Source organism: Triturus cristatus, chromosome 12, assembly GCF_964204655.1.
Source record: "Triturus cristatus chromosome 12, aTriCri1.1, whole genome shotgun sequence".
Taxonomy (NCBI): domain Eukaryota; kingdom Metazoa; phylum Chordata; class Amphibia; order Caudata; family Salamandridae; genus Triturus; species Triturus cristatus.
In genome coordinates this window covers 302,582,942-302,605,700 of record NC_140595.1, presented here as the reverse complement: position 1 = coordinate 302,605,700, position 22,759 = coordinate 302,582,942, and the positions used below count along the sequence as shown (strand labels likewise).

At 49.1% G+C, this 22,759-nt stretch overlaps 1 protein-coding gene across 7 annotated transcripts in view; it reads right to left on the bottom strand.

Moving 5' to 3' along the window:
* Positions 1-22,759, bottom strand: part of LOC146775930 (receptor-interacting serine/threonine-protein kinase 2-like) — a 765,942-nt gene that overhangs the window by 331,507 nt on the left and 411,676 nt on the right. For all 7 annotated transcript variants that reach the window (XR_014972009.1, XR_014972010.1, XM_085637723.1 and 4 more), the window contains one exon: positions 6,078-6,231. Coding sequence is in view for 5 of the 7 variants with exons in the window: in XM_085637723.1 (XP_085493849.1) it covers positions 6,078-6,231 (154 nt within the window). In the remaining 2 variants the exon portion in view is untranslated. The remainder of the gene's footprint in view (positions 1-6,077; positions 6,232-22,759) is intronic.

The following is a 22,759-nucleotide window of genomic DNA, read 5'->3' as shown; positions in this document are numbered from 1 at the left end:
ATTAAGTGTATATAAATAAAGAAGAAAATTGTAACACTAAAGAGGTTAACCCGTCCTGTAAATGTGAAGGATTTGAAATAGGAGGCTCAAAATTAGGTTGGTAACCTCATGATGATTCGGGGAGCAGTGCATGTGCATTAAACAGAATGCAGTATGGACAATAGGTGGCCTCAAATGAATTTAGAAATGCACCAACCTTCCCATTAAAATGTTTATTTTTCATATTTTTTGATTTGTTTGATGAATGCTTGTTTCCATAATTTTGTGCATTGTTTTGCAGGTCAAATCATTAAAATTGTTTGGGATGAGGTCCCCAGATTCCAATAAGGGCTCAGTGGGGGTCCCAGATTGTAATAACGATTCGGTGGTGGTGCCAGGATTCCAGTACTTATTAAGTGGGTTCCACAGATGTCAAAAGGATAAGAACCACTGGCTTAAATTATAACTTTCAGCATCTTATGCATCATTACTGATATGACAGGCAGGAACTCTCGAGGTGTTCTTATCTGCTCCACTCAGAATATACATACAGAGCAGGGCATGCATTGTTTAAAAAAAAGCAGGAATAAACCAAGCATGAAATAGACACTTCAGAGGTAAGTCAGGAAACAGCCCTTGCCCATTACCAATAGGCTCCTTGGCAACTTTCAGCAACAGTTGCAGAGCTAGGAATGAAAACACTTGAGTCTTTTTAGTGGACAACAAGAACTTCCCTCCAAAAAGGTGCTAAAGCAGAGAGGAAACAGCTAAAAAGGAGTAACTCATCAACTGAGCATGTGTGGAATCACCACTGTGCATGTTTGGTATCCAGCCTCCAGTATTGTAGATGGAATTGTTGGAACGGACGCAATATGCATAGTTGATAGTGAAGCGTACAACGGTGCACGCACCAGTTTCCTCAGCAGCCCAGAAACAGTGTGTGCAACCATAGTGTCTGGCCATGGAACAGAAGCACTGCAACTTTGCCGTTTGCTGCCACTGCTGGGGACAGGAGGAGCGGGCCAGGACCACAGGTCCCAGGCTCCCTACCGGCCGACACAGCTGCCGACGCCCGCACCACGCGCCCGGAGGCGCTTTAAAAGCATTACAGGGCTCCCGCAGCACGGGAAGCCCTGCAACTTTGCAGTTTGCTGCCACTGCTGGGGACGGAAGGAGCGGGACAGCACCACAGGTCCCAGGCTCCCTAGCGGCCGTCACAGCCGCCGACGCCCGCACCACGCGCCCGTGAGCTCGAACCTCCTATAAATATTAACATTTGCCCCTTACCTCTTGGCTATTTTTCTAAACCCCACAATGGGCCAGGCTTTAATGCGTCCCCTTCTGTTTATTCCGTGAATAGGTTTGAAGCTCTCTCAGGTCTGGATACGCAAGATTGACTACCATCTCTCGCGGCGGTACCTGCCCACATTGAAAACTCTCAGCATTTAATGGAAGCGGAAATACTCGACTCTGATACTGGTCCCTATATTTCCACCACATCCTGCCCTCCATTACAGTCAACATGGGCTAACCGAGTAAAATCTGGTCCCATTGACTCTATAACTGATCAAGCTAGGTTGAAAGTTCTTTCATGGAACATAGCTGGGCTAAGGTAAAAAAAGGGTGATACTGCTTGGCTACGTTTTGTGACCACCCACCATATTATAACATTACAAGAAACATGGGAGCCCACTGACCACTTCTTTTTGGATGGCTTTATATCATTCTGGAAACCCTCTATAAAGTCAAGCATGGGCAGAGCCAGTGGAGGGGGGGGGGGGGGGTCTTATTTTGCTGTTTAGTCTTAAACTTTCCAATAACACCAGTTTGATTGATGTCTGGTCACCCCATGTGTTAGCTGTAGAACTGACAGGAAAGAACCTACCCACACTTCTTGTGGTCAATTTCTACAACTCTTTTACGAGGACTAATGAGACTGAGCACCTAATGGCATTGGGGGGCTTTTTAGTGGCTTATGGGGAAAGCACTGAAGGCTACCATAATACGCTAATCCTGGGAGACTTAACACTCGTACTTGCCCTTTTAACTGTTCGGCATTGTTAGAGGAGGAGGTTGGTCTGCAGGGGCAAAACCATTTTGAACATTCCCCGTCTGGTATCTTTTTAGAAGGTATTCTATCAGCCCATAACTTGAACTGCCTACAACAATCAGACAGGCCTGTACCTGTAGCTACCTATATTGGCCATGGCTGTCAAAGTGTAATTGACCACATATTGGTATCTTCCCCGCTAATATCTGCTGTAGGAAACTTAAGTGTTACCCAGAATCTGTTTAGTAATCATAACCCTTTGACACTGAATCTCTATTTACGAGCCCCTTTTAAGGGTAGGATTGCTAGTTAACTTACCAACATAAACATCAAACCTAAAGATCAAGCACGTAGAGTGAGGTGGGACATGATCACCCCTGAAAGTTTAATGGATAATCTGTATACTACTTGAGCTTAAGGTGTGTTTAGATCAGGAATCTCATGCCAGTTCTATCTTGGATGCCTTTGAGTCAATCACTAAACGGGTTGCCTCTAACCTATCTACCACGACTAGAGCAAGGCGCCTGAAGCTGAAAAGATGGTTTGATGGTAACCTGTATGACTACCCATAAGGAGCTTATGCAGGCTCTTAAGCAAAAACTGAGGGTGGTTTCTTTTAGTTAAAAATTGCAGAAAGGCATACAAACTTGAAGTACAGGCTGAGAAAAAACAACTGAGGGAGATTGCCTGGGAGGAGCTTAGCCAAGTCAGCGTGCTGGCAAACAGTTCCAAATTTTGGTCTGTTGTCAATAGCCCTCTCTTTGATGATTCACCCAACTCCTGCACAGAGTGTTTAGTTCCCGCAGAGATAAGTATCCAGCACTTTGGCAAAATCTATAGTGATGATAATCTTGAGAACTCCGTGGGACAAACCGTTCCCGGACTAGCAGGTTGCCCGCTTGTTTTTAACACAGATGAGGTATACAAAGCTATCATCACAACTTCAGGAGGAAAAGCGCCCGGCCCGATGGAGTACCGGCCGACTTTTATAAGGCAGATCCAAAAGTTTGGGCCATGATTTTAACCCATGTTTTTAATGCAGCCTGTACATCTGGTTTTCCCTTGTCATGGGCAAAGGCGGTGATCATCCCCATTTTTAAAAAAGGTGCCAGGGATGATCCAGCATGCTATAGGCCCATTTCGCTTCTTGATTCCTCGGCCAAAATCATGGGCAAAGTAGTCCTGGAGCACATAACAGTCTGGCTTGACAGCACCAACATCGTCTCGGACCTCCAGTATGGGTTTAGGCCGGGGAGGGGGGACTTCGGACCAGTGCCTTAACCTACACCTGGGTGATAGGGAAGTATACTGTCGCCGGGGGAGGAGGGGGATCTGCATTTGGCCTTCATGGACCTCTCCTCGGCCTTTGATCTAGTCAACAGGTCCAAGCTGTGGGTGATTCTTCAGGAAATGGGGCTAGATGCTGATCTGATCTCCTGGCTACTGCCCATGACAATACTACGGCCGCAGTACGCTTCAACGAAGACGGCAGTCTGACCGACTCTTGGGTGGTAAAAAGAGGGGTGCGGCAGGGATGCATACTGGCCCCTCTGCTGTTCACCCTCTATATTAAGAAATTAGGGGACTCCTTGGCAACTTGCTGCAAAGACATACCAAGAGCCGGCACCAAATTGATTCCAGCACTCCTGTATGCTGACGACGCGGTTCTAGTATCCAGAACCGCTAGGGGGCTGCAACTACTTTTAAATTGTTTAATAGATTTTATGGACTCCCTGGATTTAAAAAAATCACATGCCATGACAATAGGCTCTAGGAGGACAGCAAAGGCATAATTTTACTGTAAGGGGACTGAAGTGTCTACCTTCCCATACCTAGGGGTGCTCTTTGACGACCAGTATTCGTGGTGTGTACAACGCACACTTAAAAAGAACGTTTTAGCTAGAGCAGCAGGAGCAACCCTAGATTTCTCAAAAAGAATAGGCTCCAAGCCGTTCCCTGTGATTTTAAAGGTCTATAATGCTAAGTGCATCCCCATGACCACTTATGGTAGATATATTTGGGGCTTTAAGGATGTGAAAGAAATACAAGGGGCAGAAAATATTTTCCTGTGCAAACTTCTTTCTGTCCCGGCATCCACCCCAATTTTTAACCTACATGAGGAGTTGGGAGTGGGCTATATTTCAGACATGATCGCGGTTGCTCCACTTCTCCACTGGCTGAGAATTTGGGCTCAATCGACCCCAAACTTAAACCAACTGATAATTTAGGATTGTTTAGCCTTGAAGAAGACATTAAATGTTCCATGGCTCAAATACATTAAAGACCAGACTGAGATCCTCGGCTGTGCCGACTTGTTCATGTCTCCTACCCCCTTGACCAAGCCTGCCATTAGAGCGGTTAAACTGAAGTTCTTAGATAGATGCCAATATTTAAGGGAGGAAAAATAACTATTTAAGCTTTCGGTCAGAAAGTATGTCACATTGAGCATGGGCCAGCAGATGCAACCATATTTAACATACATAAATAAAGCTTACCATCTTTTAGTTCTAACAAGATTTTGTTTGAACATCGTTCCCTGGTTACTGGCCTTTCCTAAAGGCTATTTTAAACCGGACTCAGCAAATCCGTGTACATGTGACAACTTCTCAGAGCAAGACACTCTACCTATTATGTTCTTCTGCTCTCATTATGAACCCCTGCGCAGAAAATACATTCTTCCCCTGTTAAGGGGTCAACATTTTGTGCAAGTAAGGCCAGCCCTGGTTTTTCTACAAATGCTAGGCTCTCCTATAATCTGTGTCGGGGAAGCAAACTTCTTAATTGGGGGTGATTAGACATAGGAATAGGATGATGCAGAGTTAACCCCTCTGAACAAGTTGGTAGTATGTTTACGCTCATCATCACTCAATGTAACATTACAGTCACAAAAGTGTTTTTTTATCCTTCTTTTGCACAATATTTTAATGGATTTTAAGCACATTAAGACATGAATTGCTAATGGATTTATATGATGCTTTATGCTGATTTGCTGTTTTATGCTGCACTTTTATGGCTCTAATCCGCCGAATAAAGTTTATTTTGACTAGACTTGGAACAGAAGTGATGCTCTGCTCAGCAGCACACAGAGCAGGACTGAAGCAGAAAAATGATACACACATTGAAACTGAAATGCACAGGGTGGTTTGATGAGAAAACAGACAGGCACCAGCAGTGCAGGCGGAGACCACAGGTTTCAGTGGAGAGGGAAATGCCAAGGAGACTAGAGATCCACCCCCACACCACAGGAATAGAGGAAGGTTGCAACATATATTGAGAACAGCGGAAAGGATTGGTCCTCATCTGGGAGTGGATGGGCAAACCCTTAGAGCAGGGAAATAACTATTGCCTGGAACAAAAGATTGACTTTATGCTTTAAAATAAACCGTTTGCTCTGCAGGCCAAGTTCAACATGGTGTTTCACGTGCTAGAATCACACCATAGGGTGATAACAGGTTGCTTTTTAGAGCCCCTGAATAATGGCATGCTCTTACTGTAGAGAGCTTCAGTGTCCAAAGCATCAAGGCTTTTGCATGAAAACATCACCATATCATTCATCTCACCATTGTTTCATCCAGCCCCTGATCAGGCGTAAGAGCGAATGAGCTTACAATGTTGCATATCACAAACTGAAAGAGACATGTAGAAAGCACACAACGGTCAACAGGTACAGCGTTACAGGCTGGCTGAGCCTATGGGAAGGTATGAATGATAAAATGGGAGCTTGGACAAGAGCGGCTTGTAGGTAGAAACCCTGGAGTGCAACCTGTAAACTCTATGGAATAAACTGTATGTAAATATAACTGTAAGCAGAATATATATGATGTAGGTGCATTCATACTGTACTGACCTACATGACATCACTGGTGAAGATGTTACATTTTACTCCAAGTCACCATCCTTCAGACAGAACCTCTGCACTTCTATGTGTGGTCAAACAATCTGATACGATGCAATTCAAAAGAACGATGAGCCCACCTCCTGCCCTTGCCCCAACCTCAGCAAGTTAATACACCATGAGGTTTGCTACTTTTTGGTATGATGTGTGTACCTGGTGTATGAGAGAGTGCAGGGATCCAACAGGCATCCATTTTGTGAGGAGTCCACACAATCCCTGGAACTGGTAGAAACCGATCACATGCAGGACTCGTTCGGGCTGAATACACCGAGCTCTTGCCACTTCTTTCAGCAGCTCCTGCAAATCACTGTGAGGAAACCAGATAATGACATCAAAATAAATACAAGTGAGAAAGGAGTCAGATATTTTGTACGTTATAGTCTATGAAGATGCTTGAATCATTACATTGCAATGATTGTATTTTAAGGGTATACTTTAACTGGATTATGGTATCAAAATGGATTGTCAATGACAAAACCACGTGTGGCTAATCTACACAGCTGAAATTCAGAAATGACAACTAAACTCGATAATGAGAATTGTCTTACATGGTGAAAATCTGCAGGAAAAAGAAGCACTTAAATACAAAGGAGACTTGCAGCACACAGACCTGCATATGAAAAGCTGATAGCGGTACTGCTGTTAGATGTCCAACAGCATATTGACCTTGGAGGACATAAAAGAGGAGAGAGCAGAGTGATACAAAAGGAATATTGGGAGAAGAAGGTGAGAAGAGTCACAGGGAAAGACTACTGGGGAAGAGAAAAAGATGTAGAAAGGATGTATGAGATTCTGTCCCAAAAACGAAGTGGAAAAGAATCACACTATTTTGTTAAAAAGAGCCCACGTCACAATGATCATTGATGTCAATTTTTCAATGACGCAGCCTCGGTCAGTGCAGGTTACAGCAGTGTAGCAGTGTGGGGGGATTCCGATGGACGATGACAAGGGAAAATTACTTACTTATTTAATTTTCCCTCAGCATCGTCCCTCGAAATACACCCTCCCCCCCGCGCTGTTACCTGCACGGACTGTGGCTGCAATGACAGCTGTGCCATCTTTAGGTGTGGCAAAGCCAACCTCCTAAGTTCAAGGCTTTAGGTCAGCCAATGCTAAATATGGGCCAGCATGTGTGGGGCATGGTCAACCACATGTTGCATCAGCCCCGATGAGTATTTTAGTCTCATCGTCATGCTTTTAGCCGTTTGGATGTTTCCTTCCTCTTTGTGGATACTTCCACTGAAATTCAGAGGGACTATTTCACTTTCACGTGTCACATTCCTTGGTCTAAAACATGCATTGTATGCAAAAAGCAATCCTATTGGCGTGAGATACATTGGTTCACCTTACAGCACAACAAAATAATTACTAGGGATGCCAACGAACCATTTCTTTCAAAATTGTCGGTTGTGTGACAGAATATGGAGGAAACAAGGATCGTGTGGACAGAATATCATGTAAAAAATAATAAGGATCGCATTATGGAGAAGGTAAGTGCAACAAGGTAAGTATAGATTTACTATTCTTAACTCCACGATTAAAGTACCTTGAAGATATACATATATTGTCACGGTATATATATGTGGAGTTAAGTGTAAAGTTTGCCTACCCATAGAAACTCAACTTCATTATATTTTTCTCCTCGATATTCTTGACATTAATTTTTGTCCACGCAATTTTTTTTCCCCCAATATTTTGTGAAATCACCAAAATTGTCATTAGAAGGAAGCGCATTTTGCATATTTTACATTCACATTCAGTTACCAGGATTCTGATAAGATTCAAAGCATGCAGCAATTCCCATGATCCCGCCACTAGGCTGCTGTTGAAATACAAATTCAGCACACCCAGTAGCATGAGCAACAGTCAGTAGGTCTTAAGCTCTGGCTAATAACTGAAAATGCAATTCTTCCCATCCTGTTGCCTTTGCCAATGTTTGTTGAATGTGTTATTATGATACTTTCAATAAAGCATTGGATGCAAATGATGCAAACACTCTGCCAATACCATTATCAGCATTATCTTGTAACAAAAATAGGCACCACTGCAACACTGAATTGAAGTTGAATAATCTTCCTTTTATATTGCACTTCATGCACCGAATCACAGCTTAGAGTGCCCCCTTTCTCACAAAATGGAACTAACTGATAAGTCCTTTTTACGTCTCGTGCCTAGCGTTGCAGTGCGCAGCATTGCTCACGCAGTGCGAGACCTCTTGTACGGGGTTCTGAGAGCTGCTCACACGCTCGTGCGTGTGATCAGGCTTTCGCCGGCTGCCATTGGGTTTCGCCTGATTTTTTACAAAAATAAGGCACACAATTGGGCAAAGGCGGGCGCATCTCCGCCCATTTCCACCGGTGTCTATCACGCGCATCAGTGCGGCACAGGCGACAGACTCCCTCGACCCCGCTCCTCTGTGGTGCGCGCGCACCACTGCTTTCGATTCCCGCCCCCGGTCCTCTGTGGTGCGCACACACCACTGGTTTCATTTCAGCACGGAAGGGGCTGGGGAGGTGCTGCTGGAGCCGTCTCTGCGCCTGTGGTGAAACGTAAAGATACACCAGGCAGCGCCTCGAGATGCTCATCGGTGAGTTGCTGCCTTTTATAAATGTTTGATTTATTTATTTATGGACCATATTCCAAACTCTGATCTCCCTAAATTCACCCGGTGTCGCTGAACCCTGCACACGCTGAACCCTGCACAGTATGAACTAGGCAGGGTCCTCTGACGTCAGCTTGCCGGTGCAAAGTGACCTCTGCATTGCAGGGGCTTGGAACGGCGCTATAATTTAGGCAATAACTACATCCATAACGTTTTCTTTGCTTTAATACATCCATGTGCTCTAGATAAAAACAGTCACTCCCAACCAATCGGATGTAAGAGTGGGTCCTGCCGAGATTCGAAGTGGCGACTTACTTGTCACAGTAGGAGATAGCGGCGAGCACTTAAGCCAGTGGGCCGTTACCTGCATGTAGGGAGCGTCAACCGAGACTCGCTCAGGAGAAAAAGCAAGGGTAAAATGTGTGCAGAACATCTGTGTCTTGGGCAAGGATCACCGAAGATGCTGATCACAGCGCCTGGAAGCCATAGCGCTGCGTCCCATGTACTTGGGAGGAAAGACGTCATCTCCCTGGACAGAGCCTGGACCCACTCTGACTTACTGCCTGCATTTTTGGGCCCGCTTGTCCCTCCCTACCTGCCCTCTTTTCCTCCTTCTGCCCCCCTCATTCTCTCACGAGTCCCTTCTCTCCCTCACTCGTTGTCCTGCCCCTCCCCCCTGATCTCTTCTCTCTCGGTCTCCCTCATTATCTCACAAGTTCATTTTCTTCCTCACTCATTACCCTGCCCCTCCCTCCCTGCCCTCTTTTCCTCTCTCTGCCCCCTCATTCTCTCACGAGTCCCTTCCCTCCCTCACTCGTTGCCCTGCCCTTCCCTCCCTGCGCTCTTCTCCTCTCTCTCTCACCCTCATTCTCTAAGCAGTTCCTTCTCTCCCTCACTTGTTGCCCTGACCCTCCCTCCCTGCCCTCTTCTCCTCTCTCTTCCCCCTCATTCTCTCACAAGTTCCTTCTCTCCCTCACTCGTTGCCCTGACCCTCCCTCCCTGCCCTCTTCTCTTCTCTCTTCCCCCTCATTCTCTCACAAGTTCCTTCTCTCCCTCACTCGTTGCCCTGCCCCTCCCTCCCTGCACCCTTCTCCTCTCTCTGCCCCCTCTTTCTCTCACGAGTTCCTTCTCTCCCTCACACGTTCTCCTGCCCCTCCGAGGCACATCTCAGAACCCGGGCCGGGTAGGCGAAGCCGGACCCAATAGGGGCCCGGGCAAAACGCCGTCCGGGGGCGGCGCCCCTCCCCCGGCCACCCCCTTTCAAGCATTTGAATAAAGGCTAGGCCGACGGGGGCCAGGAATGGCCCCGGAGGCGCGAGCGAGCCCCCCCAATCAGGGGTCGAGCTCAGGGGCCAGGGGGGGGAATAAAAGGGGGGGTCACCGGGCTAGTGATCACAAATCCCCCCCCGGGCCAAGGGCGAACAAAGAAGAATCGGCGCGGGCTTACCTGGAGGCGACCGGCAGCGGCGAACGGATTTTTGGCGCCTAAAAATCCAAGCGAGTGGAACATTCGGAGGATCCAGCAGAGAATCAGCCTACGCTTCGCCGAGGCCCGGGGGGCTTCGGACACGAGCTTTCGTCAGCCTCCGATCAACGAGTCCCCACCAGCAGGAAAGCAGAGGAACGGGGCCGCTCCCATCGCAGGCAGCGGGGAAAGGCAGCGACGGCCACGGAGAGGACACAGCGGCTGGCATCTGGCACCGAGGGAGCCCCGGGAGCAGCGGAAACAGGGCGAACATCAGCCGCGAGCTGCACGGCATCCCCCAACATCCCAGGCAGCTTCCCGCCCACACGTTGATTTGCAAACGTTTCCGCTTTGTCAGTTACACCCAGCGGAGGGGAGCGCGCTAGTGAAGGGCGCGCCCCCTTAAAGGGGCAGTACGCGGCAGATTGAAAAACAAGCTGCCTCAGCGCGAAAGGAGAGGAGAACCGGGACGGAGGATGGCAAGCAGGAAAGGGGCAACAGGAAGGAAGAAGCAGCCCCCGGCCCGCTTCAGGGAACTGCAGGAGCAGCCAGCCACGAGGAAACCAGACACAGGGAAGCGCAAGGAGGACGATCTGGACGAGGATCTACTGGACATGCTGGAACAGGCAAGGGCACTGGTGGCGCTGAAGGGCATGAGCTGGATGGAACAGCAGATCAAAGAAGCCCCCCCTGGGAAAGGGAGACGACAAGGCCAGGTTTCCACATCGCCACCCCCACCAAAGAGAGCAAAAAAGGGGGGGTCTGCAGCCAACACGGCGCCCCCCCACAGGAGCAAAACACGGGCAAACAACGAGGGAACCCCGTCTCAAGCATCCAGGAGGAAGACCCAACCAGCAGCGGTACAGGTGTGCAGCTCGGACTCGGACGATGGCAGCGAGGGCGAGGGGTCTGTGGCCAACACGGCGGCCCCGCAGGAGGGACCTACGAAGAGCACCCTGGGTAAGCATGGACTACCACGCAGCGCTCGGGGGCAGCCAGGGGGGCTGGGGCCACAAAGCAGAAAGGGGCCACAGGCTGAGACAGGTATTGATCACAGCGCGACAGTAAGGGGGCCGTGGCACACGCAATCTCCCTGGCAAGCAGGCGCGGGCCTGGGGGAGGCCTGGCCGGGGGGGGCGATGCAACCCCCACCCTGGGTGCCCTGGTGGCAATGGCCAGGAAGTGGGGTCCCATTCCCGGGGAATGCACCTTGGACCGCAGGGGGGCCAACAAGGAGTCTTGCGGGGGACAGAGCGGCCAAACAAGGGCCACAGGCAGCCGGGAGGGCGGACGAGGAGCCCCCAGGGGGCAGCCAAGGAGAGGGGGCAGAGGCGGAGCAAGCGCAACAGGGGCACGCAGGGGCCATGACGGGGGAGGGCGCAGCCACAGCCGGGGTAGGCGAGGGCAAGCCAGCAAGCGAGTATATGCGCCCATCCCCAAGCGACCCTCCCACAACAACGAGGTTACTGGGTCTGGCAAACCTCATCCCACTCCCGGTAAAGGAGAGAATCTGGAGGAAGGAATTTATAGACATATTTTCCCTGCTCGAGGTGAGGCAGGCAGGCTTGGATCTCACCACACAAGACAGGAAAGACGAAGACAGGAGGGGCCCCAGGAAACCCAGGGTGGACAGAAGCATAGAAAACTGGTTAAAAGCCTTTAGGACATTAGCGTGCGTTTTTATTGAAAAATTCCGGCAGAGCGCAGCGTCGCTGATCCTATATGAACAGAAGGTGCACGAGGCGCAGCAGCAGTTCCAAGGGAATGCATGGCTACAGTACGATGAGGGTTTCAGGGAAAAAATGCAGGTATGGCCAACGATAGGCTGGGACTGCCAAGACATGGAGGGCTATTCCAAACACATGGTTGCAGCCAGGGAAGGGGTGGGGGTGAAAGAGACTAATTTTCGCCCCTACGGGAGTAAGGGTACGGGAAGGATCCCAAGGGAAGGGGACAACCAGCCACGAAGTCCAACAAGGCGTGCTGGAAGTTTGACAAGGATGAGTGCAGGTGGGGGGCCGCATGCAAGTTCAAGCATGAATGCGGGTCATGCGGGGGGAACCACCCTGCGATACGATGCCGGCGACACACAGGGCAAGCAGCAGAGAAACCAAAGGCAGAACCAAAGAAATGAGAAGCAGGCCCCAACGGGGGGGCCGGGGAAAAAGGGGGCGGAGGACAGGCGCTCCCTACACCCATAAAAGCAGGCAGGCTATTGCAAATGTTAAACAGGTACCACAAACAAGCAGACAGGAAATTATTGGCGGAAGGGTTTACGCGAGGTTTCCCCATCCCATATTGCGGCCCTAGGGGGGCGCGGGAGAGCAATAATTTGAAGTCAGTCAAAGACAACCCAGAGGCAGCAAAGCAAAAGGTGGAAAAGGAGGTTGGGTTGGGCCGGGTGGCGGGCCCTTTCCCTACTCCGCCGCTAGAGGACATGGTGATATCCCCGCTGGGATTAGTCCCCAAGAAGGAGCCAGGCAAATTCCGCTTGATTCATCACCTATCATACCCGGAGGGGGAGTCAGTCAATGACTGGTTGGAACAGGGAGCATGCTCGGTGGCCTATGCCTCGGTCGACGATGCAGTGGACCTGGTTAGACAGGAAGGGGCGGGGGCCCTCATGGCCAAGTCTGATATAGAATCAGCGTTTAGACTACTACCGGTGCACCCAGACAGCTATCATTTGTTGGGCTGTAGACTGGAGGGGGGCTACTATTACGATAAGTGCCTCCCCATGGGCTGCTCAATCTCATGTGCATATTTCGAAGCCTTTAGCAGTTTCCTAGAGTGGGAACTGGGCCAGCAGACGCCGAAAGGGGGGCCGGTCCACTACCTGGACGACTTCTTGTTCGTGGGTAGGGCAGACACGGAGGACTGCGCCAACCTCCTCACTAGTTTCAGGGCATTGACGCAGGAGCTCCGCATCCCGTTAGCCCACGAGAAAACCGAGGGTCCCACAACGAAGCTAACGTTCCTGGGGATAGAACTGGACTCAGTGGCAGGGACATGCAAGCTGCCAACCGACAAGGTAGCGGACATGCTCAGCGACATACGTAGATTGGGGCAACAGAAGAAGGCGACTCTGGGAGAGCTGCAACAGCTACTGGGGAAACTGAATTTCGCCATGAGAGTAATCCCCGCAGGGCGCGCATTTGCCCGGCGGATAGCCTGGCTTACGAGGGGCTTGGCACAGAGACACTACAGGGTTCGCATTACACAGGGAGTGTGGGACGACTTGGTCCAATGGGAGAGTTTAACAGATTTCAACGGCACCCTGAGCTGGCGGGCCCCTTGGGCTCCTGCCAGTGAGTTAGAACTCTACACTGATGCAGCAGGGGGGTACGGCTTCGGGGCCCTCCTGGGGACGGCGTGGTCGGCAGGGGCATGGCCGGAGGCTTGGCACGCAACAGGGCTAACCTCGAACATATCACTACTAGAACTTTTTCCCATAGTGGTAGCCTTCCACATCTGGGCCCCCCAACTAGCGAATAGACAGATAACTTTGTGGTCAGACAACCACGCAGTGGTGCAGGCAATCAATACAGGAGCGGCGCGTTGCCCAGCAGTAGCAGCCTTGCTGAGGAAGTTAGTGGGCTGCCAGTTGAGAGGGAACATTGCAATAAGGGCCAGGCACATTCCGGGCGTGGAAAACTTAGTGGCAGATGCTATTTCTCGTTTCCAGTGGGAAAGATTCAGGAAGCTGGCCCCGGGCGCAGACATGAAGATGACCCCGATGCCGGAGGAAGCGTGGGCATGGGTGGAAGCGGTTGGAGATGGTTGCTGGAGAATGCACTGGCCCCAAAGACGAACGGAGGTGCTGGGAAACGTTCAGGGCCAAAACTGGTCTACAGAGGGGGCAATGGGCCGGGAAAAGGGACATCCTGGATTTCATAGACTGGGCCTTCAAGGAGGGGAAATCAAAATCCTGGGCACAAGCGCATTTAAGTGCGGTAGCATATTACACGAAATTGGCAGGGCAGGCCGACCAAACAGGGGCATTTGAATGCCGCATGGCCATGAAAGGGTGGGGTAGGTTACAGCGGGCACCAGAGGACGCAAGGCGCCCCATCCACTTCAGATTACTTCAGGCGATGCTGGGGGCCCTGGCCGGGATATGCTCCTCGAGGCATGAAGTCAAGCTGTTCCGGGCAGCTTTTGCAGTAGCATTCTTCGGGGCATATAGGGTCAGCGAGGTGGTAGCCCCCTCAGTGGTGGACGCAGGAGCAGCATGCATACAAAGAGAAGGGGTGGTCATGCAGGATGGACACATGGACATACTGCTAAGAAGGTCCAAGACGGACCAGACGGGCAAGGGAGTATGGACCAGACTGCACTGCACGGACAATGCAGAGCATTGCCCGGTATGTCTACTAAAGAGGCACCTAGAAAGCAAGCAGGGAACGACGGGGCCGCTATTTCAACACAGAGATGGATCTTTCCTCAGCCGCTTTCAGTTTATAGCAGTAATGAGGAAGGCGTTAGAAGCTTTGGGTCTCCCCGCACGGGAATATGGATCGCACTCATTTAGGATTGGGGCGGCCACGACGGCGGCAGGGCTGGGCATGGGGGGGGGCGCTATTAAGGGGATAGGGCGGTGGGCGTCCGGCGCATACAAGCGTTACATACGCCCAGCAATATTCTAAGGCCCCCCCCTCCCCCTCCTCTCTTCTAGACTCGGGCGCTGCACGCAAGAAGGTGTGGATCGTGGGGCACTCGTACGTTACGCGGGCACAGCGGTGGGCAGCGGCTAGACGGGACTTTGGCGGCATCTGGCTACGGGACACCGACATAGAATGGTGGGGGCGCCCCGGGATGAGATGGGGAGAGCTGCTGGCCATGGCGCGGGAGGCTCGACAGCGGGGCAGCAAGCCAGATGCAGTGGTGGTCCACTTGGGCGGGAATGACTTGGCAGCAATGGGGCGAAAGGCACTCCTGGAAGACATGCAGAAGGGCCTCACAGCACTAGCACGAATGACACGCCCCGCGGACATAATTTTTTCGGAAATCATAGTGCGGAACACCTGGCGGGGGGCAATCGACCTGGGGGCGGTGGAAAAGTCTAGGAAGAAACTCAATATTACCATGGCAAAAGTATGTAAGGCGAATGGCTGGGGTTTCGTACGTCATGGGTTCATAAACTTAAGATCCCCGGGGTATCACAGCGAAGACGGAGTTCACCTCACAGGGGTGGGGATGGATATGTTCCTGCTGAACATTGTGGGGGTTCTGGAGCAGAGGGGTTTCCTATGACAGTCAGGCGGGGTAGGAGTCGGCTAGGGGGGAGCTCCCTCTGATCGAGAAACCATAGGGAGCATGGCGGAGCTAGACAGACTAAATTAACAAAAGAAAGGGGAGAACCCATTAGAAGATAGATGAGAGGCTCTCGCAGTGCCTTGGGGATGCCGCACGGCAGGGGCGCTGAGGGAGCCAAAAGGGCGGCACGCCGCCAACAAGGATTAGAGACAATGCTCTCCCCATGACCCTTGGGATGCCTCACGGCAGGGGCTCAGAAGGAGACAAGAACAAAGGACCCAGTCACAAGAAATTAAAGTAGATACACAAGAAAGGCCCTTGGGATGCCAGCCGGCAGGGGCCTCTGGGAGAAGGGAGGGCCCATGTAAGGACACAGGGCGAGCGGGACGGCACTTGCGGCCCGGACAGGTCCAAACGGAGACCCGCCCAATCGGTAGCAAGCTGAAGCCTAAACCCGGAAGCAGGGTTCCCTCCCCTCCCAGGTGATTGATAAAGCTGGGGCAAAGAATAACCATGCAACATGTACATAACCATGAACAATGCGTTACAATTGTAGAAAGTTTTTGTGATATGAATAAACTGCGACCTTTTCAGGCACCCAACAGAAGTTGTCAGTGGTGATTTGAGGTAGCAGAGCATAGCAGGATGGTACGAGGGGGGGGAAGCAGGGAGGGGAGATCCGCCGCCTGGATGGGGTTAGAACCCGGGCCGGGTAGGCGAAGCCGGACCCAATAGGGGCCCGGGCAAAACGCCGTCCGGGGGCGGCGCCCCTCCCCCGGCCACCCCCTTTCAAGCATTTGAATAAAGGCTAGGCCGACGGGGGCCAGGATTGGCCCCGGAGGCGCGAGCGAGCCCCCCCCCAATCAGGGGTCGAGCTCAGGGGCCAGGGGGGGGGAATAAAAGGGGGGTCACCGGGCTAGTGATCACAAATCCCCCCCCCGGGCCAAGGGCGAACAAAGAAGAATCCCACCCACCCACACCTAAGAGTCGGGCGTCGCAGCTGCAAGGTGGAGGGTAGCGGAGCTAGACAGACTAAATTAACAAAAGAAAGGGGAGAACCCATTAGAAGATAGATGAGAGGCTCTCGCAGTGCCTTGGGGATGCCGCACGGCAGGGGCGCTGAGGGAGCCAAAAGGGCGGCACGCCGCCAACAAGGATTAGAGACAATGCTCTCCCCATGACCCTTGGGATGCCTCACGGCAGGGGCTCAGAAGGAGACAAGAACAAAGGACCCAGTCACAAGAAATTAAAGTAGATACACAAGAAAGGCCCTTGGGATGCCAGCCGGCAGGGGCCTCTGGGAGAAGGGAGGGCCCATGTAAGGACACAGGGCGAGCGGGACGGCACTTGCGGCCCGGACAGGTCCAAACGGAGACCCGCCCAATCGGTAGCAAGCTGAAGCCTAAACCCGGAAGCAGGGTTCCCTCCCCTCCCAGGTGATTGATAAAGCAGGGGCAAAGAATAACCATGCAACATGTACATAACCATGAACAATGCGTTACAATTGTATAAAGTTTTTGTGATATGAATAAACTGCGACCTTTTCAGGCACCCAACAGAAGTTGTCAGTGGTGATTTGAGGTAGCAGAGCATAGCAGGATGGTACGAGGGGGGGGAAGCAGGGAGGGGAGATCCGCCGCCTGGATGGGGTTTCATCTGGCAGGCTCTATTCTAGCGCTGAGCAGCCCGCACCGGACACTCCCAGCTACACAAGGGAACACGCATAGGACGAGAAGCCACAAACAAACCTCGGGCTGTCAGCGTGGTGGGCTTTACAGCTTGAATGAACACGCCACAGCTGTATGCAGACCGAACAGCTTATCAACACCCTCCCAAAAGCACACAAACACACTACGTGGATGGGAAAGTACATTTCAGCGATCATTGGGACGTAAACATAGCACGTCATAGTAATTCACAGACCACAACACCAAACACACTCCATACACAAGGACACCATCGAACTTCACAGGAAAGAACACCACAGGTCGAACTAGCGCTATATAAAACTTTCAAAATAAATAAAATAAATGTAATAGATGCCAAAGGCCATGTACATAGGGTAGAACTGGGCAGAATGGGCTTGTGTGAGGGGTCTCTTCAGTTGCAGAGGGAATGTGTAGGTGGGAAGAGGGATCTCTAAACAACTATGGAGGTTCATCAGAGCTGGAATGAAGGCGGAACCCACCAGATCCCCGGTCCAGCAGAGATTAGTCAACCAGATCGGGGATCCGTTTGGCCCCAGTGAAATTTGCTGACATGGTCTCGGTGTTATTTGCCAACAAGTAGACACAATTCAGCTGCCTCCGCACGTTCTCTGCCTGGCAATAAGGTGGCTTTTTACGACCTCTTCTGTCTTGGGCCCAAAACGAAGGGCAATTTAAAGGGCCATCAGCCCTCTTTTTTTGCAGTACAGTCCTGTTTGGGAGCTATCTGCAGCCTTACACATAGGTGCCAATGCACCCTGTGAAACAAACCCACACAGCTTGCTATCACCTCACGAGTACTTAAGAGAAACTTAAGACATTTGGAGTCCGGTTTCTGACTTTGTGCAACCCCCTGTGAAAGAGCTATGCATGCGCTGTAAGAGTGTCACATGCAGTGTTTACACGAACAACAATTTAAATGGCACTCGCTAATTTGTTTTATTTAATATTTTTATAGCGCTTACCATCCCACTGCAAGGTGTCAGAGCACTTTACATCACACGTATACATTATACATTGACAGTAAATCATGCAACTGTGTAATGTAAATCAATGTACAGGGTGATACATAAGACGATAAGGGTTTCCAGGGTTAGAAGTCACACATCGGCTTCAATGTTTGGGATTAGGAGCCACGATTGTATGGCAAGGGAAAACACAAAGTCAGGATTTAAAACGTAGCATAGTGCTTGGCGTTCTCTTATTACTACCCAAAGATACCTTTTTAGTAGCCTTATCATAAAAGACTGAGGAAAATAAATACGTTTTTCAACCCATGGCCTGCAGTTTACTTGCAGTCTTTGATGCCTGCTCACTGCTCGCTTTATGAACTGCAAGTAATAACAAGCATTTGCAATGCAATAGGTCTCGCATTACTGAAAGCTTGAGGTATTGGGGTTGCATTATAATGTGCAACGCCAATAGCTAAAACTTTTAATAATGCGAGACCTTTTGCATTGCAAGTGCTTGTTCAATATAAAAGTACCAAAGAGTCAATTAGTAATAGGATTGTTGAACCTTAATTTCGCTGTCCGTCATCCTCATCCTTCTTGGGGGTTTAACGATAAATACTTTAGGTCTGAATATTTGACATAATCAGAATACAGGGTTCATTAACCAAATGTGTATGCATTTTGTTACATAGATGCCTAGTCATAATATGACTGATCACAAGTTACAAGGATTCTGATCATAGTTCCTCTCAGAAAAAGTGCTTTTAATGAATGTGGGAGAGTACCACATTTTTGCTTGTCTTAAACATTTAAAGGTCCCACATTGTGATCAGAACCATCTATTTGTGAATATCCATTTTAAGTGTCTTTTTATCCTGATGTAACACTCTTTAGGGATAGCCAGCCTGACAAACTGGTTGCAAGTTCTACAGGAGTGTGCACAAATCCTAGTTCGAGGTAGATGGAAACATTTATTCACAGGTCACTTTTTTGTGTACATGTTTCAGGCTAAATGTTCTAGCGAATATCATGGCTCATATATATACACCTGGACTTACACGTGGCCAGTGGGGTCCCAACAGCCTGTTCCTTCACCTTGAAATACAGGTGTACCTTTTCCCTTATCTTTCCCTATTACTTTTGACACTTTCCCAATTAGGATTTAATAGGGTGAGCATAGGGTATGGATCAGTAAAGAAGAAAACACCTGACCGTCTGTGAGCCTTGATAGTGGGCAGAAACATGCTGACCACAAAGCTAGCGGTCTGCACTGCGCAACCTCTATTAGGACACTGCTTTTACCTATGGGTCTGAGTGGGGGGTTAGGAAAAATAAAAAAAAACAGTTGATTGTGATCACTGTTCAAGCATTTTACATTTTCGGGATCTATTAAGCTACCACCCATGCCAATAGGGAGGGTTACGGGTTAAGAATATTCCAGTACACATCTTTTAGAGCAAAAATCTTTAAGTCATCATTTGGCCATACTCAACAATACCCTAATCTGTAACCCAGCTAAGAGCTCCTACGGGGGCCCACTATGCACTAACAGGATGGTCGTAATGTGGAAGCACCAGATGATGAAGTATGCCACTGGAAGTGAGTGAGGGTAGCGGTCCATTTTTAGGAAAACATACGAGCGAGGTTAATCTCAGTCGCTTGAGGCAAAATTATCACATATCAACCTTTGCTCTGAATCAGAACTCTCCGCAAATAAAGAAAACGTCAGTGGGTGCCCTGTACTTTGTTGTGTGCATACTGCTGTTTGGGCGGACGAACCAACTTCATACCTTTTAAAATATCTCTCTTTCCTCCTTTTGTTAATAAAAGTTACATGTCACATTTTGGCTGCAGTGTATATTTATACCACCCACATGACTGACTTTAAAAATATTTGTTCAGGCCTGCCGTTGCAGCTTTGAACTGCAGTGGCTAGCCCCACGTCACAAGAAACTTTTTGGGCATATAAAAAACATGCTACATTTGACATTAGCTAAGCCACCTGTAGGTTGTACCTCAAGGCCTACAAGGTTTAAGTGCATAATGTGCAAAAGTGAGGCATACCTACTAATTCCACTGCATATGCTAAAATAGCTCTTGCCGTGGTAAGACCGTACTTGAGAATAAAAGTCATATTTATCACAAATCCGCTTAGGAAATTGCTACAGACTTCATCGTTGCACCCTTACAAAGTTTAACAAAAACCTAATTCAGCAGTAATTATATATTTTCGTAAAATAGGCTACAAATAAACTTTTTATTGAAACTTGATTGACTAGACTTACTCTTCTTCACTGACGTTACAGGGATTAGCTTGGATTGTACGGTGTGAAAAAAAATTCCTAAGGGAAGGGAATTTTCTTGGCTTGCTGGCTTGAAAACACAGAGTTAATTACAGGTCATTCACAGCCACTGATGTTTGAATATAGGAGAAGAAATTGCACAGCAACAGAAGACAGTAATACAAAGACCAGGAAGGGGTCTGAACATTTGGTGTACTTCTCTCATTTTGATACGACAGTCCCTCGGATGGACTTCCCAGCACCACACATAATGAGCTGGTTTATTGTCATTTTGAAAGATTCCCACCGCAAAGACCCTGTGATTGCTTTTCGATAAGACTAGGGAGTACTGAACACGTAGCTTGGTTTGGGCAAGTGAACCACCACCTCCTCAGAATACAAGGGACAGCAGAAGTAAAGAAGAGGGCACATTGCTGTGTCTGCTGGGAAGAGGACTGAGGTCATGACATTCTACCAGAGTCCTGGGAAGGCTAAAGAAGGGCACCTTGCAAGAAATACCAGCAGACCAGTGGGAACTAAGTGGGTGCCCAGACTGGAGTGAGTAAATCAACCTGCCTCCCACTGCCAAATTGTGATTACAAATTAGCAAACCTCCACCATCTGTGTGGGCACTTGAGCGCTGACCAGAAGGAGGTTATCCAACATGTGAAGAAATTTGGGTTGTTGGCTGCACAATGAAGCAGTGATAGAGAGGCCAATGTCCCACCTAGAGCTGCGGCAGAAGCCTACTAGTAGTGCCAGGAAAATCTGAAGCATTGGAATGTACCGCCTGAAATGTAAATTACTTTGTCCTGCCCTCTCGGCCTCTCTGAGGTAGAACAGTTCACTGGTAACCTTTTCTTGTTCCAGATGCAATAGTGGCCTCTGGTAGATGGTTTTGATAATGCACATGGTCTAACATTGTTCCTATGGGTGTTTTTTTGACAACTTTCGTCAAACAGACTTATCTCCAATTTATTTTCTCCCAATTCCTGTCATTTTATTCTTGTTTTCAACCATTCAATGTATCTTCATTATAATAGACTGATCGGCCCGGTTTGGCTCATACTGGAGAACTCGAGTTAGCTATTCTCAATGGCTAATACCTGCGGAGGCAACAGATCACCCTTAAGGGGTTTTTGAAAAAATGAATCTGTAATATGGGGGAAGCCTTTGAGATCTGCTTAGACGATACTTCACAACCAAAGGAGATCATTAATGCCTTTTTGACTATCATGCAGGCTGTGAAGGAGAGCCTCCACTCCACCTCGAAAACTAATAAAGGAAGAAGTGGTTGGTTCAATCCACCATGCACCCAGGCTAACAAGAGGCTTAAGGGGGCATTACACAAAACTCCTAGGTGCAGAGCTGAGGTCCAGTCCTGTAGACACGCCTATCAACAGACGTTGAAACAAAAGAAAATACGGTTAAGAGAAGAGGCATGGGATGCCTTATGCAATGCAAATGCTAATAACCATAATAACGCATTTTTGAAGGCAGTCAACTCTGCAGCACTGAGAGAGAATGTTGGCCAAGGGATTGTGATTGCAATACCGAAGGGTGACTGGATTAAACAGTCCTCCAGCATTTATTCTGCACCTATCCTCAAATCTGACCCGGGCCAGGCATTTACATCTAATGACAATATGGTTCTTAGACAATCCACCAGTGTTACACTGTTTAGCTTAGAGGAAGTCAACAACACAATAAATGCTGTAGACTTGTATAAGGTCAATACTGCTTTGTGGGGACCTATCTTAACCGTTGTTTTAAGGGCTTGTTGTAACTCAGACTTTCTCCCCTCTTAGGGAGAATCTATAATAGTATCAATCTATAAAAAAGGTGACCGATATAACCCTGCCTGCTATAGGCCAATTTTATTGCTTGACTCAATAGTGAAGATAGCAGGCCGAATTATGTTAAATAGGCTCCAAGAGTGGGCTAAATCTAGGGATATTCTGTCTGATCTCCAATACGGGTTTCGTACCGGAGTTGGGACTATAGAAAAGAGCCTAAACTTGAGCATGGTATTGGGGAAATATACCAACATCAAGGGTGGGAATTTATACCTGGGTTTTGTAGACCTGTCCTCCGCCTTTGGCTGCGTCCATCACTCAAAGTTATGGGAAATTATGGTCAACATGGGAGTGGAGTCTTCGATCATCTCCTTTTTGAGGGACTTGTACACAGGTACAAAAGCCAGGGTCAGATATGGGATTAGGGGCAAATGTACGCAGCCTTTCAGTGTAGAGATAGGGGCGACACAGGGCTGTGTTCTTTCACCCTTTCTCTTTTCGCTTTGTATAAATAATGTAGGTACTGCTCTGACCTTACATACCAAAGATCTCGCTCAGGTATGTCATCGCCCCGTCCCTGCTCTCCTTTACGTGGATGACATTGTTTTAATGCCCCACAACCCTATTGTGATGCAGTCTGTACTTAATGATTTCGTCGTCTATAGTCTGGACCTCGATTTGAAAGTGAATCAAACTAAAACATTCATAATGAAGTGCAGCAGGAAAATTGGTAATTGCCGTGCCATTAAAATCCTGGATACCATTATAGAATCCA